Source organism: Anas acuta, chromosome 6 (genome assembly GCF_963932015.1).
Source record: "Anas acuta chromosome 6, bAnaAcu1.1, whole genome shotgun sequence".
Classification (NCBI taxonomy): domain Eukaryota; kingdom Metazoa; phylum Chordata; class Aves; order Anseriformes; family Anatidae; genus Anas; species Anas acuta.
In genome coordinates this window covers 32,774,984-32,793,055 of record NC_088984.1, presented here as the reverse complement: position 1 = coordinate 32,793,055, position 18,072 = coordinate 32,774,984, and the positions used below count along the sequence as shown (strand labels likewise).

Genomic DNA, 18,072 nt, shown 5'->3' with positions numbered 1-18,072 from the left:
ACCATAGTATGCTTCCTCAGCAGTCAAGCCTCCCAAGGAAGCTCTTGAGCTGTCCTTAGACTGTACAAAAACTTTACAGATAGCCATGCAACAAATTGGTTTGAAAAGCAGCATTCTGCGAGATCTTTAATTTTTATGTTTGACTCATTAACTCTGAGCTCCTGCTGACACAGCCAGTACTCCCAGCACACACACTATATGCTCCCTGAACGTAACAAATAACCAACACAGCATGCACTATGCTTATGACATACCAGACAGACACACACTGACTCTAGCAGCCAGATTCTTTGGTTTTGTCTCCTAGAGAGAGAGGCAAGGGCCTACCTGCTGATTCCAGTAACAGGCACCGTGCATTCTGTAGAGTTTTCTCTTCTGGAAACTATGTAGTGGCCTCGTTCGGGCAGATGTGCTGACATTGGTCACAGAGATAGATCTTAGTCTTGTCCTGTCTCTTCTTCTTTTCTTGATGTGCTGATGATCAAGCAACCAGCTGCTCGAAGAGGATACTTCTCTGTTGTCTGAAGCTCTGCAATTTCATAATTAATAAGGGAGGAAAACCATAAAGTTAAATACACTCCATGTACACAGGCCAAGATTTCAAGCTCTGATTAGCATTAGCCATCTAATTTTAAGACATCCTGAAGTATTTTGGTTTACCGTTTCAGGAAACCATGTACGTACTTTGTTTGCTCTTTGATTAATTCTGTGTTACAAAAGGAAGTTTATCATTCTTGCTCACTTTTCTGGTCACAGAAGCCAATGTTGAAATAAAGTTAAGATTTTGAGCATGTAATAGTTCTTGGCTTTTCCAAATCAAGAACTCTCTCTGACACTTCTAATACCTATGAACATTAAATTACAATTAATAATTCCCTATAAACTTACATTCTGCTCAAAGTAACAGTCGTGCTAACATAAAGAAGACCTAGAGTGCTGCCAGAAGACTTTCAGATTGTGTAGTTTTGCTCAAGGACTGAAGCTTTACTAGTATCTTACAATAGGGGCTGCAACTCACTGTGAAACTTTTGTATCAGAATCAGGAATTCTGCATGTTTAGTTTGTCCAACACAAAGCCATTAAACCTCACCTTCAGGGAAACAATGGGAACTGTCTTGCTTGGGAAAGGTATTTGACACTTCCTTCATCAATTATTACAGTGAAGCCACTAAGAACAATCAAATTGCGTTAGCCTGTTTATCTATTCACTCATTATCACCAAACAGTATCTACCTCATACGTAAGCTCAACGAGAGAAATGACAGCAGCAAATCTGGCTGGGGAAAAGAGTAAGAACTGCTGGAGTGGCGTGCGGGACTGAGCGAGGGCTACTGCAACCATATGGTATTTTTTTATTTTTACTTTTATTATATAGAGAATGTATATAATAACATTTATTATATAGAACATGAGCAAAAAAGGCATGTGCCAGCACAGGGCCAAGAAGAGCAACAACTGCCTTCGTTTAACATGCCTGAATCCCTCACTCTCACCTAACTGCAGCCTGCCTGCTCATCCAAACAAGGTAGGCTACAAGGTGAGAATTCAAAACACCCTCCATTTGTGTAGGAATGATTCAGTGGGAAGAATGCACTTCACTTTTATATATGTCCCAGTTTTGCTTTGTTTCTGTAGCAACACCTGCTTGCAAAGAAAACAGCTTACTGCAAAAAACACTCAAGCATGCATTTATTTTTTACGATACTGAAGACCTGGACTGCAACTCTGAACTTCCTGAGAAGTGCAAGTACACGGGGTATTGCAGCCTTGGCTCCTACCAGGTCATCTACCTGCACCAAGCATTACTTTCTCTGAAGCAGTGATTATTTTCTCTCAGGAACTTCATCTGGCAAGATATAGATTCCTTAAAAAACTTGTAACAGACAACACAATCTGAAAATGAATTTATTATAAGGCCATTTATCAATCTTTTTTGACAAGTAACTATCTGCTAACTGAACATTTTATTAAACAGAAGCACTTGCTATGAAAGCTTGATTAAACACTGCCCCACGTTGTGCTGGTGTGGTAATAATGCTTGATTGGCTTGAATTTGAACCAGCCTTTTAACGTATCAAAACCATCCCAAGAAGCAACACACACTCAATAAAAAAAATGTGCTAATTAAAAGAAGAAGGGTATAATTTATTTAGAGGGACATGTTAAGTAAGTGCCAAGAAACAGCCCAAAATACTGAAGCATGACATTCTCAATGCTAATGCTGAACTTTTAAAACTTGAGAAAGAAATTAAATATTTAAAGTCCATGCAGAAGTTTCCTTAAAATACTTTCTCTGAATTCTCAAAACCCCATTTCTCTCTCATTATCTCCCTTCATGTCAGACAGTGTCAAGACCAATTTCTGGACTTCCACTACCTCCCTGTTACATACAAGACAATTTGGACAAGAATATTAGCACAAAAAGCTCCTCAGTCTGGCTCCTCAATTTCTGCAATCCCTGCCTTTGTTCTGGTGGTCTGCCTAGGTCTTTGATAATCTCTCTGCAGTCTTTTCCAGCTGTTCGATTTACCCTCCTGTACCTTTCAGGAACATTCAGCTCCATTTTTAGAGGGAGCAGAATTGTCAGTTCTATGGCTTGCAGCTCCAATACACAGCAGTATGGTTTTCCTGCCCCTTCTGCAAGTAGGCTTCCCAGTCAAGGCTGAAGTTATCTGTTTATTTAGATCTTAATTGAGGGTGCTTTTCAAAACAAGATTCTACAGAAGAACAGAGGTGAACTATCCCCAGATGTAAAATTCACAAATTTGCTGAAGTGCTCCTTTCAAACTTGCAGGTTGGCCTTTCTGGCACGGTAGCCTAGGTGAAGAGCAAGACCTTACAGACGCTCATACACACCAGAAGCCACATGACAGACTATCTGTTCTCAACGAAAGAATTTTTTCCCTCCTCTCTCCTGCTAAGAAAGTGGTTTTCACTAGCTTAAGGAACTGATACTACAAACATTTAACTTCATACAATGCTCCTGGCTGATACTGGGATCCAGATTCAACTGGCCAAAGAAAAGCTACATGGAAAAAGGAAGCCACTAATGGAATTAGACCTTGACAAATGGCAGTTCAAGGTTACCCACATTTAATCAACCAGAAGGTGCATGCATACTCCACCTATTCCAGTGGGAACAGCCCAAGTACCCAACCATCCTGCAAACCAATGATTATCAACCTCAAAGCACCTCACATGCAGACCCACATTAAACATGGCCTGTCATATCTTTCAAATCAGGAGCCTACAACTAATTTCAACAATTTACCTAAGTAAAAATAGCTGTCATCCCTTCTGTTTTGTCTTCCGAATCACCCTACTTTTCAGTTGGCTTTGATTTGTACTTTCTCAAGTACATAACTCAGTCACAATGCTCTGGGAAGAGTGAGGGGAGAAGAAGCCAACTCCAGTAGGTAACTCTCTGAATTAACTGCACACTGAACAACAACAACAAAATACAATGAAAACCTGAAACATACTCAAAACCACAAGTAGGAGTCAGTGAAATTTCCCTGCAGGATTCTTATGGTAACCACTACCCTGTGCTTAATTACCATCTTTAATGAACTGCATTTTTTTTTTTTTAACAGATTTCAAAACACTTCAGAAGAAGTGAAAAATTAAACTAATTTAACTGATTTTCCAAGATGATAAATAGAAAGGTCACACGCCTCTCAGTTCTGAGCTACAGCACTGAGAAAATCTTCCAAGTCTTCCCATTCTTCTTTGGACTGTTAGAGATCATCAGTAAAACAAAAAAAATAGCCTTAGAGTGAGCACTCCCTGAGCTGCTCAAACCAGCGTGCTGCTCATAAAGCCAAAAGAGGACTGGTTTTGGAGACATCTAAAAACACTTTTAAAAGCAGGAACCCTTCCTCATCTGTTCCATGAGGAAGTCACTGATTCAAGGCATGGGTCTCCAAGAGCATAAATTCCTCTCTTCTTCCATATCCCCAACTCTAATAGCAACTCTGTTTTAGGGCTACTTCTACTCCAAAGCTCAGCAGAACCTTCTGATTTTTCGCTGTGTTATTTGTAAACAACCGACACATCAGGAACACGAATGCTCCATGAGAGGACCCCTTCATCCTTAAATTTAGGGCACAGTCACACAATCACTTTGGCAACAGACGGTGGCTAAAGAAGCTGCCCATCCAAGCTGCTCATTATAATCTCCTCGGGGGAAGCTCCAGCTTCTGCAGCAAAGCTGCAGAAACAGACGGTGTGGCCAGCCCCACGCAGAGCCGGGAGCCAGGGAATTAGGTTCTGCTGCAGACACTGCCAAGAAGGCCCCAGCTCTGACAGGGAACACCTTCTTCACCCACTTCATTTTAATCAAGACCTGTGAATAACTCAGCAATTCCTTCATCCCCCCAAATCACATTACCAATATCTCAAGAGAAATACCCTGCATATCTAGGTCTTTTGTAAGACAGGACTGTAGATAATTATCTTAGTATCGTTTTGAGAATAATACTGATTAGTACCTCCAGCTTATTGGAAAATTCATGAATAATGGATGGTATTATTACAACGCATGGATAGTACTGAGAAACATTTGTCTACAGTATTAATTTCAAGCTGCTATGTACATGGAAAGTAAATCTATCCAGAACAAAAGACCACAAACTAAAAAAATATTCTCTCAAATTCCTGAAAAAGCAGCTGGCAAAGATAAATTTGGCCTCAAAATGAAGAGCAAACTAATGAAACAAATAAACAGACCCTTACCCACGGTGCCACAGCTGGCATTGCTTGTGATTTCTACTAACCTAGCAAAGTCTAGTTTGTCAGTTTTCAAGTAATTCAAGTTGAATTCATGCTGACTGAATACATTAAGACTAAAATAATCAAAAGTAGCGTGATATTAATGTATTCTTTCACTACTACACAGACACATTCTCCATCCTAGTACGTAAGTGCAATTACAGTGATGGCATTATTTTATGATGCCTTTAAGAACCAAACAGAAACTTACTACACTCAACTTTACAAGCAAGACTTTGTCTCTCCGGAAATTTACAGAAAGCAGTTCTCTTTTCCTAATTTGTTACCATAAGGATAATCTGTTCCATTTACCTCACTTTACCAGTTGGTCTCAACCAAAACAGTACCACGCTGTCACCTACCTGAAGGAGATGCCATTGACCAGCTGCCTGTGCCTACAGGCTTTGGATGAGAGAGAAGAAGAGGCTGGAGACAGGTTGAGTGGAGCAATTAGGCTACTGATGATTTCACTCAGTTGCGCACTCTGGAAAATAAAAAACAGAAGGTACTCAGACCCTTATCCATACTCAACAGCACAAAGGTCCTTGGCTTTTGTTGTTTTCCTACTTAGGGTTCCAGTCTCATACATCATGGAACAAACATATTTAGTTTCTTCTTGTTGAATAATCAAGAGGTCATTTTTCCTTCTTTCACAATTATCATATTCAGCTATACAAAACAGAACAAAAACAAACAAACAAGAAAACCAACTCTGAACTCCCAGCCACAGACATTGAATAAATAACATACAAAATACGTCAGTGATTTCAGTATTTTAGCACAACATTTTTTGAAAGGTAGAAGAAACCAGAACACTTTACAGCTGACATTACAACAGCTGCAGCTCAGAGCTAACTGGCTGTCCAGAAAGCATTTCAACAGGAAAGGGGAAAAAAAAAAAAAAAAAAAAAAAAAAAGTCTGCTATTCATTGTACATTTTGTTCACCCAGAGTATTTTTTTTTTGTTAAAAGAATACTCCTCATTGCTCGCTGTAGTTAAAAAGAAATCTACAAGAGTAACTACAGACAGATTGGCTAAAATCTTCTGATGTCCTCAAAACTAGCAATAAGTGCCCACCCCTCAGAATGCCAGATTTTTAAGGCTGTCCCAAAACAAATGCAGGTTGTCTGTTAAAACTAAGAATTACTCCCTGTAAAGCAATGCAGCTGTGGACTGACTCCAGATAACATTTCACAATGTTTTTGTTTTAAATGTCAAACCTTAATGGTTATTCCAACAGTAAACGTAGCCACAAGTTTACTTAGAGGAAACTGTCTGCTGCATACTAAACATAAATGAAATGTATCTGAAATGGAGTATGTTTTCTTAAACTTCTAAAATTTTTGTGTGTTTATCATTCAGGACTATGATTGCTTAAAACAAGAATTACTAAAGGTTACTCCATTGTTGAGGGATTTTTGAAACAGCGAAGATCCCATGGCTTGCTGCAGCTGAGCAAACCAACCTACCAGGACGACTATGAGACGATCCCATGACAGTGTTCCCACATCGCCCAATTGAGGAATTTAGAAAAATATTGTTGCCAGCAGCTGGCTTCAAGGACGGGATCTACATGACTGCTAATCACAAGGGGGTTGTTTTCTTGCAGGTGGGGTTGTTTTCGTGCAGTTGTTTGTCTGAGTGCTTTTGACCAATAATCTTGTGTGAGACACTATCTGTCCCTGTTAAGTTTACTATAAAAGTCAGGCTATTCGGGTAATAAAGGGCAGCATGATCTGACCATACTAGTGTCTGTTGTGTTTCCGGCCGTTCTTCCTGCAACACTCCATACGTTTGGCTTATGTTTTCAGGCACTACCATTTATGTAGAAAGAGGCTGAAAAAATTATTTTCCATTTTATTACAAGTCACGTCTTTTCTGTTAATGTTTAAGTGATGCTGTTGGCTAATCAGGTAGAAATTTCACGTCAGAATAAAATATTCAGGGAGGGATATTAAAGCACAGAAATAGCAAGTCAATTATAAAGGGTCTGGACAAAGCAAACATGCTGTCAGTAAAATATTTAGCAGATTGATTTCAAAAACTCAGCGGCATTCAATCCGTAAAAGGAGCAAAGACTCCACTGAATGTCAAAGCACCACAACAATGGCAGACATCCAAACTGCAAGGAAAAAATTACATGTTTTTAAGACGTTGCATAGCTTTGAAAAGAACTTGAAAACAGTATTAAAAAAGAGAGGCTGAGTCATTTTGTATTTTGTTTCATTTTTTTTCGTTCACACGTAAAATTACTTATTTCTAACAAAGCAATGCTCTAACGTAGGACTGAAGAATTATGTGGGAATGTGTGCGGATATACTTCAGCCTACAGCATCGCTGTTCTTGACAGGGAACAAGAAGAAACCCAGGGTCCAGGTTGATTTACAGAACCAATAGTCAAAAAAAAATAAAACAATAAAACCAAAATCAAACCCCAAATCTTTGTGTGGTCAAAAAGGAAGAAATCTGGTGTAATTTGAGACGCACTGAAAGAGCACTTCTACTTCCAAGTCATCGCAGTTCTTGGACCTCTCTTTGTAAATGCTTTGGTACCAGCAAACACAGTCCTAGCACCTCATTTGTTAAGTGTCTAACTAAAAGAAAATTGTGTTTAATTCTCCAAATAATCACTTAAGAGGGGACGTTCACCACATTCTAAAAATGCTCTTTGGTTTACCTTGTGCAATTGCCAGCACTGTGCATATAAATTTCCTGTTTCATCACTTCCACGCTCCTGTCTGTTGTGGTTAAGATCCATCAAACAGGGGAAGCATTTTAAGAACAGGAAAGTATGACTATCAAATAAGAAAAATTGGCACAGAGATTCAGGAACAGACATGGTATCTAAAGCTGCTTTTACCCCACTTGAACAACGTGCATATGACCAAGAATTTAGGGACAGCAGCAAGGTAATTAATGCACCATACTGCTTTTGTTAGGTTTGCTTTACGCTAAACCCATAAACTCATTCAGAAAACAAATTTCCTGTATCTCCTCCAGCAATGTGATCCTACCATATTCCTTACGTACTTTCTAGCAAAAGAAAACCCTGCTGGAGTCTCTATTGTTATTTCCTGGAATTAATCTTGGAAATGCCTGTTTTGAACACCATGAACCAAAACTCTGCTCACGGCTCTGCCTCGGAAGTACCTGGAATTCCTCAGCTCCTAGCCGGATTGCTCCTGCAACACTTGAAAAGCCAACCCAGCAATTATATCCAGCTGGGGCTTTCGTAAAATGCAGCATACCTCCATCCTCAGCTGCACTCCTTCATCTCACACAAGTATTTCCTGAAATAACCTGTGGGAACTCCACACGAAACCTAACTACAGGGGAGAGGCAGGTTTGGGGATAGCTTTTAGAAGTGGTTATATGGCCGCTTTGATGGAGACAACGCGGTAACACAGACACGTCAGAAATAAAAGGTTAATTTGTAAACCTGTGTACAATGTATTATTTAAGCCCTTGAATCCAACAGCACCCACTCTCAGGAGTGCAAAATACCTTCCTTTTTGGGTGGCATCACCATGGAACCTGCCCTGCTTCTGAAGTAAATCATTTGGCTCCATCGACCATTCAGTTCTTATTTTACTTTACCTGTTTTTCTATGTTTCGTAAAAGCAGGGTAGGACTGCTGGGTGACATTTCAAAGTCATGCTCCGGCAAAGAATCCTGTCTCTCAATGGCAGCTTGCGAATTCCCTGTGGCGTTTAATAAAGCTTCTTGGTCTGTCAATTGTATTTGCTTCTTCAAAATGTCTTTTGGAAATGGGAATTCTTCTAAGATCACCATCCCCTAGACAACAGCAATTGAACACAGTTGGTTGACAATGAATTAACCCTCCTAAATCATGCTTAAGGGGCAGCTGAACCTGGCACATCCCCCTTAAATCCTCCCAGCGACTCTCTGGAGCACTTAGCCCAGATTTTAAATACACAAAATATAGAAATAGCAGGTATTTTTATTAATGAAAAGCTGCATTGCTCGTGCTACTCCCTATAATAGCCATCGCTCTACAGTGTTAAACCACTGCTTAAACATCTGTGCCAAAATTCAAATCAGAAATTCATACTTATTAGAGCAACTACACGATCATTTGCCTGCTGGTTTAAGAAGAGTTTTTTCTGCAAGAAACAACCACCTTTGATTTGAAGTTGGTTACATTCTGCAGCCAATGGATTTCTCTGAGGCATTTTAAAGCACTCTATTTTTCTTTTTCTTATCCATGTTCTGAACGAAACGCATTAAGGTTGTCGTTTTATGTAGTACAGACTGCTACAAATCAAAACAAAAACCTTTTACAATTTAATAATTGATTTTTAAGGTGAGCATTTTTAGAGTTTCATAATTACAGAGGCAACTACCCTACATATTCTAGCAATCTCAATCCTTTCCAAGGCATTCTGCACAAACACGGTACGAGGTATGATCTATCATCTAAAGTACATCACCTAATCAGATAAATACAGCTTTACATGGTAGGGAAGTAACAGTTTAAGAAATGAAAGTAGGAAAAGAACACCCCACTGTGCTTTCCACTTCACAGATAAGAAAAACGGAAGTGTAAAATACATTCCCAGGTAACATCTCAGTTGGTTTAACAAACTTAAAGCATTCAACAAAATAAACAAAAAGAACTTGCAAACAGTTCCTCAAATGTCCTCTTAATTTGTCATTATCTTAAGCAAATACAGGTAATACTCAGAAAAGGCCACCAAGCCTCTACAGACATACTCCAAAGAGAAAGGGCTTACTGATTGTTACTCAGATATCAACCAGATATGGAAAGAATGGGATCATTCAGTTGCTCTGCCTCAAATTTTTCTTTCTAGTGGGAATATTCCACTAAAAGCAAGGGAAAACTGTCACTGTGAACACAAGGAACCCCTGTAAGATGGTGGGACAAACTTCACCTAGGTTGTAGAAAATCAAGGGTCCTATAGGTTTACTTGTGCCTTGCCTCCTGCCTCAGCAGCAGCTTGCCCTAAAACAGGAAAGCAATTCTCAAAGAGGCTTCAAAGACGAGACCAGGAAAAAACATTAAATTGTCCAGTCCTCTTCGTGCCTCTAACTTATTCCTCTGTTTAAGCTATAACTTCAGGCCTGACAACAAAAAACTTTAAAAATAAACTCAGGTGCTTAAAAACTTGCTTCCGTGTCCAACAGGCGCACAGAGATTCTGGATTTCCACCAGGTCAACACAAGATTTTCCACATTTGCTATTAGGCAGTAGTTCACCATCTGTGCTTTTCAAGTTCTGGCAGATGGAAATGAAGCCAGACAGTATCATACTCTAATCTGCAGGCCACGGCAGTTACAAAGTGGGCAGTACGTTCAAGGAAGTTCAAGTATAGTTCTAATTTTTATGTGCCACAACAGGAGGACAAGCCAGCTCAACAGCTTTAGAAAGTAAGGCAGCAAAAATATCTCAGGTCTTGATCATGGGAAGAGGCTAAAAACAATCCCTAAATGTCTAAAACAAATTCTGAAATCAGAAGCTCACGGGAAAAGCACTCACAAGAGGGAACCCCCCACACCCACCTCTTTCCATTGAAATTTTATTTTTTGAAGTTGTGGAATCCTGCTGACAAGCACGGACAGAGGGAAGTGGAAAAGGAAAGAAGAGTAAATTGAAAAATATGAAAAGGAAGACAGAATAGGCATAAAAGAGGAAGAGAAAAGGATTAGAAGACTAACCTTGATTATATAGGAATTACAAGTCAAACTGGTTACAACCAGTAGGTTTTGGCAACGAAATTCCCCTGCCTGCTTCCCCCAGAATTAAATCAAATTCTTTTGTTAGGCAGATAAGCAGATTTTAAATGGACCGATTCTCAAAGATCCAAAGCTTCTGCTTCTGCGTGCACGGGGATGCAGAAGACACAATGCACCAGGCCAAAAAACTGCCCGCAAGTTAACCATCTCCCTTCCTGTTGTGCCTGAAGTCATTGTTCACTGGCTATGAATCACATTTTTTTCCACTCAAAACATACAGAAAGCACTTTGAAACCATTAAAGAGCATACAAACTCGACCAATATTGTGTAACTACTCTGCAGCCACTAAGTGAAAACAAAGAGCTCTTCTATCAGCCTGCATGTCCTTCCATAGCCGCTGCACTGGCATGCTACAAACGCGCATACAGAATGGCCAGAGCCAAAGAAAACACACATCCACCTTCACCGTGGGACACAAAGCCAAACGCTGAACACCACAGCTGGTGAAAGGGGCATGAAGTTTGCAAAAAGGAATGTCACTAAAGATCTCCAGCAGGAAGATGACTAGGCTCCGAGCCAACACGCCACCTAATGCGAAGAAAATGCATGACTAAAAGAACGCTCTTTCCCTCATTTCTCTGCTATTTCTTTCTCCTTGTTCTGCAGCTCATGAGATCTACGCCACCTTCAAGTGTGATAGGTTTGGGGCATAACAGGCTGCAAGTATCTGTCACATATCTGGTATTTAGCATATCTAGCATGTATCTGGTATTTAGAACAACACTAAAATAGGGATACTCAGCATTCAGCAAAATACAAAATCTCCTTTCACTTCTATTTTAAAGAAAAACCTAACTGGGGAAAGGTTGTGACCAGGAGAGACAAAGCTGCACATGACAAGAAGGCTTCTTATGTGATCAGAAGGAAACACTCTCTAGCATGATTTCCCTCTCCTTTTTCCTCCCTCCAAGTCTCATGTTCAGCCATGTAAAACGTAAAGCATCTCCTGGCTCCTCTCCACCTGTGCTTATCTGACCCCAGCACACATCACACAACTTACGTGAGGCTTGTCAATGAGCCCTTCTCCAAAACCTGCTACCATCACACCAACAGAGTGATCACAGGTTTAGGCTTCTTGCTCAGGAGACTGACCTGGACAAGCCGTTAAATTGATAGATAGATTATTAATGTCTCAGGAATGTGACTTTACCACTGTCTAGCCAGTTCGATTTACAAAGGCCAGTACATGAGTTATACGCTTTGGAATTTTAGTAATAATTAATCCTTGACCTGTTCAAAGTGCTGTACAAACATTAACTAACTACTCCTCAGAATAAACATGCACTGTAAATAACAAAAAAGCCCCCCAAACCTCTCAACATGAAAACAAATAGCCAACCACCCCTCCTAAAAGCTAAATCTTGCCTCTCCACAGAGGGGGAAATAGCGTGACAAATGAAGTACCTTGTGCCAGGACCCTCACAGTCACTAACAAAGTCTCTAACTATCACAGATAGAAAGGTTCCTGACTCCCAGACCTGTACTGATGCCTCTAGGGTACAACACTTTGCAGCTCCTGACGTCTTTGTCATTAACCTTTGTGTGCAACAGACCACTCAGATACAAGAACTCCAGGGCAAAACAAACAACAACAACAACAACAACAACAACAACGAGGAACCACAGAAATAAATATTACAAGAAACACTGTCAAAAAAAAATAAAATGATTGGAAAAGCCCAGTTATGAGCTTACAGACAATACCTTGGTGGCACGTATCTGCCTGTGAAGGTCAGTTAGTTGTTGGATTTTGTATTCTAGTTCTGAAATCTGGGCTTGTAGCCATGTCCAACGGCTGCCAATTCTAGCTCTGTCTGCAAGCCACTTCCATTCAGAAGTATAGCTGCTGTGAAGACAAAATGCTGGTTAGTCCAAAAATAAAGATAACCACATTTGCACAAGAACATTTTTGACAGCTGCTCTGCCTCATGTTGCAAGCATCTCAGTTGCTTTCAGAAAATATCTGATTATACCCATCCAGTTTCACATCAGCTTATTTCTGTAACTACAGAACTTGCCCAAACCATTACGATCAACGTTCCTAACTATTCCCAGGCTAGGCTACTTCTCTGTTAGGTATTGCAAACCCAGAGCTGGAGAAACTACCACACTGTATTAGTTAATGCAGATCACAGATTTGTGAAGAATTCCAGCCACTCCACCAGCCAGCATCCAAATTCTTGCAGCACACTTCCTCCCACAAGCTTCCATGAATATCAGTTGCTAACAACTGTGATCTACTAAGACATCATCCAGCAATGGCCAGCGAGCTATCAAGTCACTGGCCAAGAATGCTACCACGTAGTTTAGCTTTCTTTTATTCAAGTTGTTTTATAAACATAGCTGGGTAAGTATAGTATAGGTAGATCAAAATAACGGCTCTTGCAGTTTACAAATAGGTGTATTTTTAACAAAGGATATGCCTCCAGGTACTTGACATTATGACTAGCTTAACTTCGTTATGCTGAATTTGTTACTGCTATCAGCAAACTTTACTCAACCCACATATTAAACAAATGAATGGCATATGGTACCACTCAGCAAATCATTTTAACGGTCGGATAAATTTAAGGAACAGAGATAATACAAGAGTAACTTTAAAGTAAAGTAAATTTAAAATAATAGTAAAATAAAAATAAATAAATAAAACCAAACTTCTGGAAAGGAAGTGCTTTTGTTCCAACAAGTTACTGGGAGAAACTACTGGATTGGAACAACCCTGGATAACACTTAATGGTCAGTTTTACACAAGCAGAATTTGTGATCCCTCATTCCCCTGGCAATGAAGAACACCAAAGTATCACAAGAGAAGAAAGAAAAGACACCAGCACTTGGAAGCAAACTGGCACAGGAACACTGCACACAAACTGCTGTTTCATGCAGAACTGTATGCCAACCTCAACAATCTCAACAAGGAAAGAAAAGGTAACACAGCACTCTGTAGAAGACACCAGACATTTTCTGGCATGAACAATTACCAATTTGAGAATCCTGGTATTTTTTAAGGAAAAGATTATAAAACGTAACTCAAAATCTCAGAACGTTCTGTCTACTTTATCATAAAGGAAAACTAGACACAGCCTCTGGGAAGTTACCTCTAAAATACACCATCTCCCATTTTTACCAGGAAATACCTCCCTGTTTCTGCCCACATATTTTACAACCAACTTCAACTCTCTGCTGCACAGACAAAACAAACATGGGAAATTAGACAGGAGATGGACACGTCCCGTTGAAGTCCAGACTGTGAGTGCAACCAAATAAAATTACCATCAAACAGAAAATTCAAAAATTCTACCAATATGTATTGTAAGAAATGTAAATGTTAGTGATTTTGTCCTAGGAAAAAAGGAGAAAGTAGGGAAGAAGGAAGCCATCTCGTAAATACCCCTTTTTCTGATGATCTCTTCTTTCTCTTTGCTTTCCCATTACCGCTAGCCCTCAGTAAGTAACCGTGGTGACTTCTGCTTTAGCCAGGGAGAACTTTTCTCTGGGACTGATGGATTTTGCATGTTTGTGCTTCTGGAAAGCATAAAATAATCTGGGGGGAAGGATCTGAATTCCCAGTTGGCCCAAGGTGGAGTTCAGTGAAGTCGGCTGTTCAAGCAAGCGTGGTGGCTGGAAGAGGATTTGTCTCGGGACCTGAGGATGGGAAAATGCTAGCTCTAAGGAAAAAGCTGCCTACTGAGGCTGTAACACTTCCGTTAGTTAAGTTTAACACGGGAAGTTAAACAAGAATAAAGATGATAGTTGCAAAAAAAATACTCCACAGAAGCTGGACAATACCCCAAGAAGGCCAGGTGAAAGAAGGTGGAGCACGCTGCCAGAAATACAGCCCAAGCCAGATACTGCAGTGCTGGGAGAACACTGCTGCTCTAAAGCAGATCATGGAGGGGGGAGCAGAGCAGAAGAGGAAATAAATAAATAAATATATAAAAATAAAAAGCCTGTCCACACAGCTGGGAAACAAAAAGAGGAATGGCAAGGGCTGCAGCTGGTCTTATGTATGAAACCAGCGTGCCAGTAAGGGAATCCATGCTCACACAGCTAACCACAACAGATAATGGAAGAGCAATTAAATTTTGTAACCTTAAGATAAACAAATCCTATCTGTATATTACTGCCTTTCATCTCAAACAAATCCACTCCACAGTTGCATCACAAGTTATTTTTCAAAAACGTGTTTGCACAGCTTTTATTTCCTTTAACACAAAACTCAGTCTCAAATTCACGCATCTGGTGTTAAATCTGTTATGTAGATATTCCCTTCTAAATTCTACATAGGTATTTCTTAAAGCCATAAAGTAAGAGTGGTATGCAATTAAATCCTGTTAGTTTAATTACACTGTAATAACGATGTCCTGAGGCTCCTCTGCGAGGAAGTTTCCACCAGTTCCAAGACCAGGCTCACGCCAAAGGAAGCGACTTCAGCTTCTCACCCCGGCCAGCCCCGGCTGCCCCGTGTTGGTGTCAGTATGAGCAGCTGGGCAGCCACGCAGTGACACGGGTGCAGAGTTAATTTTAACCTCAGGAGGAAGGTGAATGAAGCACGTTAAAGGCTCAATCCCTTCCCTGGTTCTGATGCCTTGCAGACAGACAGACAGACAGGTGCACAAGGGAAGGGGCTGGAGGTGCAAGGCAAGTGCCAAGATACAAAATTCTGTTCCCATCTCAGTCCCTCGCCCTTTGTTTGAGCTCACATTATTTATCTACCATCTTTGCCTCCGAATGTGTTTCTCTACAACCTATTTAGTAAATCCTATAACACCCCAGCAAATCATAAGATCTTTATACGCTACCTTTATCTCACAGTGAGCTGTATGCAAGCAAATATTACGGCAAGCCAAGCACTGAATAGCAACAAGCCGCTATCCCAATAAAACAATAAGCCATAATTGCTGTGTATCATGTTCCTGGTATGTTGCAGTGTACAGCCTAACATTCACTAAGCGAAGAAATGAGACAACAAGAATTTGCGGGGCAGTTTTTGACGAACAGGAGTAGATGACTGAATACTTTTAACACTAGGATGATTAGTAACTCCGGTGTCCCTCTCTTTTTCTTCCTTTGTTGGCTTAGGTGGATAAAAAAAGCCGTTTCAAGGTGAAACTTGTTACTTTTACAGATCCAGAGAAGGGAAAAAACAAAACAAAACAAAACAAAAAAGCACCCACCAAAGTTACAAAAAGAACCAGGACTGAAGGAGGAAGTCAGCTCAGATGCTACAGCAGAAGCTCCCAGCTCTGGTTCTCTGCTGGGAAGGAGACAAGAAAAGAAGCAGCTGTCTGTCCTGCCTCCTCTGCTCTCCTTTTGCAGAGCTTCTCTTAGTTCCTGTGCTTCCTCATCCTACCTCCTCCACAGGAATTTCAAATTCTGCCAGCAAGTCCATACAAACCACGTCATATTTCCAACAGTTACTAATGGTCAGTGCTATAATACAGTGAAACATTTATCAGCAGATAAACTGAGTGCTCTTGAGCTGACTCTCGAGCTGCAGGTGATCTCCTGCACTCCTTCGGGGCCATGAGCATGACAAGAAATGGAGCAATCCTCATTTTGCACAAGTAAACCATTTGAATTTCCCTAGAAAAACATGCTGGAATTGCAGGAGAGGCGAAATCTGTCTTCTGGTGAGATGCTGGCTGGCATTTCTACTGTTCTGGCTGAACTGCAGGAGGTCAGTCCTGTATGGCTTGCAACAGGAAAAAAGAAAAAAGCAATGCAAAAGAACAAACAAGCCACAGAGAGCACAGAAGAAAGCTGGAGGACTCCGAGAAGTGTCTTCTCCTCCTGGGGCCTCACTGAAGTTGAGGGTGAGATTTATGTTTTCCAATAGCTAAGATCAGCCTGTCCCAAAGAACAACCCCAGGCTACTTAACCAAGTGCAAAGGGGAACCGCTAGCCAAAATAACACTGCTGTGCTAGGCACACACTGCTCTTTGGGTTTTGCACAGGTGCTCTGGAAAGCCGATACTTCAGTGCATACAGCTGAATGCAAAGCAAGGTTCTCCATGCTTATCTCAAGTTGTGAAAATTAAAAGGAAAGCAAAGCCTTCTGGCCTCCTGATTTTGAGAGGGAACACTTAGCATACCCCTACCACACCATGCCTGCAGGGACAAGGATGCTTCCTACCACACAGGAAAGGAGGATGCTTGCGGCAGACCCACACCAAGACTCCAGAACGCAGGTTTGCCAACTCAAAACCCAGGCTCCTCCCAAAAGCTTTGTTTCAAAGAACGTCAGAATTGTCAAGTTTTGACATTTTTCAACAAGGACAAGCAGGGGAGGAAGGCATTCACGTTGGGTGGATGGGAAAAACTCCAAAATTCCGCAGGAAATGGAAGAACAGCAGCTGCTCCTGACATGCTCTCACACTTACATGCCCACCTCGGTTTCCTAACCCTGTGGTTTTTGCTCTCCCTGCCATGCCACATCCCCTCCCATTTAATCCCACGTTGTTGCGGTATCCAGTTTTCAGATGATTTAGTCCCAAAGCGATGCAGTGATCCTGACCACAGCCAGCCCTGATGGTTCATCTCCTCCTCTCGCTGGGATCTCCTGTGCTACCATAGGCCCATTGCCAACCATGTGACGATGAAATATTTGGGAGCAAGGATCAGCTCAAACTACAGACTAATTACTCTCAGGATTACAAGCTAATCACCTGTCTTGTAGGGAGTCACTGCAAACAACAGCAGAACTTGACTATTCTAATGAAGGACTCAAGTCTGAGAATTGAAAAGTGAACAATCGGAAAATCTTTAAATCCTATCCAGACATCGTATGAATCATGCTGAAATTCATGAGACTTAACACACGCTGGAAAAAAAAACATATCACACATCCCCCGGTTGTCTTGGGAAGCTCACTCAATCGTATGCAAACACCAAAGAGTTCACATCCACCCCGTGGCACTGTTTCACCCCGGCATAACAGCATGCTAGCTGTGTGGGGTCCCACGGGAGCAGAGCCATGAGCCTGTGAACGTCCTCAACTGGCCCTGATTTTACACCAGCGTTGCAGGCAGCTTGCCTGGGACTACACGTGGCAATGCTCAGAAAGCAGCTGGCTTGGATATGAGCAGTTTTGCAAGGCATTAAGGTGAGCACGGGGCTTCTGACAGCACAGCAGTGAAATTCAGCAGGGCTCCTTTTCTCCTCTCTGCCAGTCAACAGGAGTTAACATATGAAAACCAGGAGCTGGTATCATATTAAAAAAATGCTTAAAATAGGTGAATTCAGACATGTCGTGAATGTACTCTAGACAATCTTATCTAGATTTTACTCATGAGATAAAAATGCCCACTCCCACCAAAAACTTCCAATCCTTGTAATGGCTAAACAAACATGTCCAACTCTGAAATGACCCGTAAATGCTTTCTCAAGGACTAATTCTTCCAGCACGCCTACTTAATGTTTGTTTTCAGAATTAACTAACTTCAGTTGCTGTTGAAGTATTAATTCCCCTGGACCAGTTAACTGTTAAATCCATAATAAGGACATGACAGAAAAATCGGAGTGCTGC

The 18,072-nt window shown here is 41.0% G+C and overlaps 1 protein-coding gene across 10 annotated transcripts in view; it reads right to left on the bottom strand.

The window, feature by feature from the left end:
* The window catches only part of KANSL1L (KAT8 regulatory NSL complex subunit 1 like), a 63,141-nt gene that overhangs the window by 30,712 nt on the left and 14,357 nt on the right, over positions 1–18,072 (bottom strand). For 8 of the 10 annotated variants that reach the window (XR_011097795.1, XM_068686443.1, XM_068686446.1 and 5 more), the window contains exons 3-6: positions 12,252–12,393; positions 8,369–8,566; positions 5,133–5,254; positions 328–529 (exon numbers count right to left, since the gene is read on the bottom strand). Coding sequence is in view for 9 of the 10 variants with exons in the window: in XM_068686443.1 (XP_068542544.1) it covers positions 328–529; positions 5,133–5,254; positions 8,369–8,566; positions 12,252–12,393 (664 nt within the window). In the remaining variant the exon portion in view is untranslated. The remainder of the gene's footprint in view (positions 1–327; positions 530–5,132; positions 5,255–8,368; positions 8,567–12,251; positions 12,394–18,072) is intronic. The other 2 variants (XM_068686442.1, XM_068686449.1) reach the window with 2 other exon arrangements.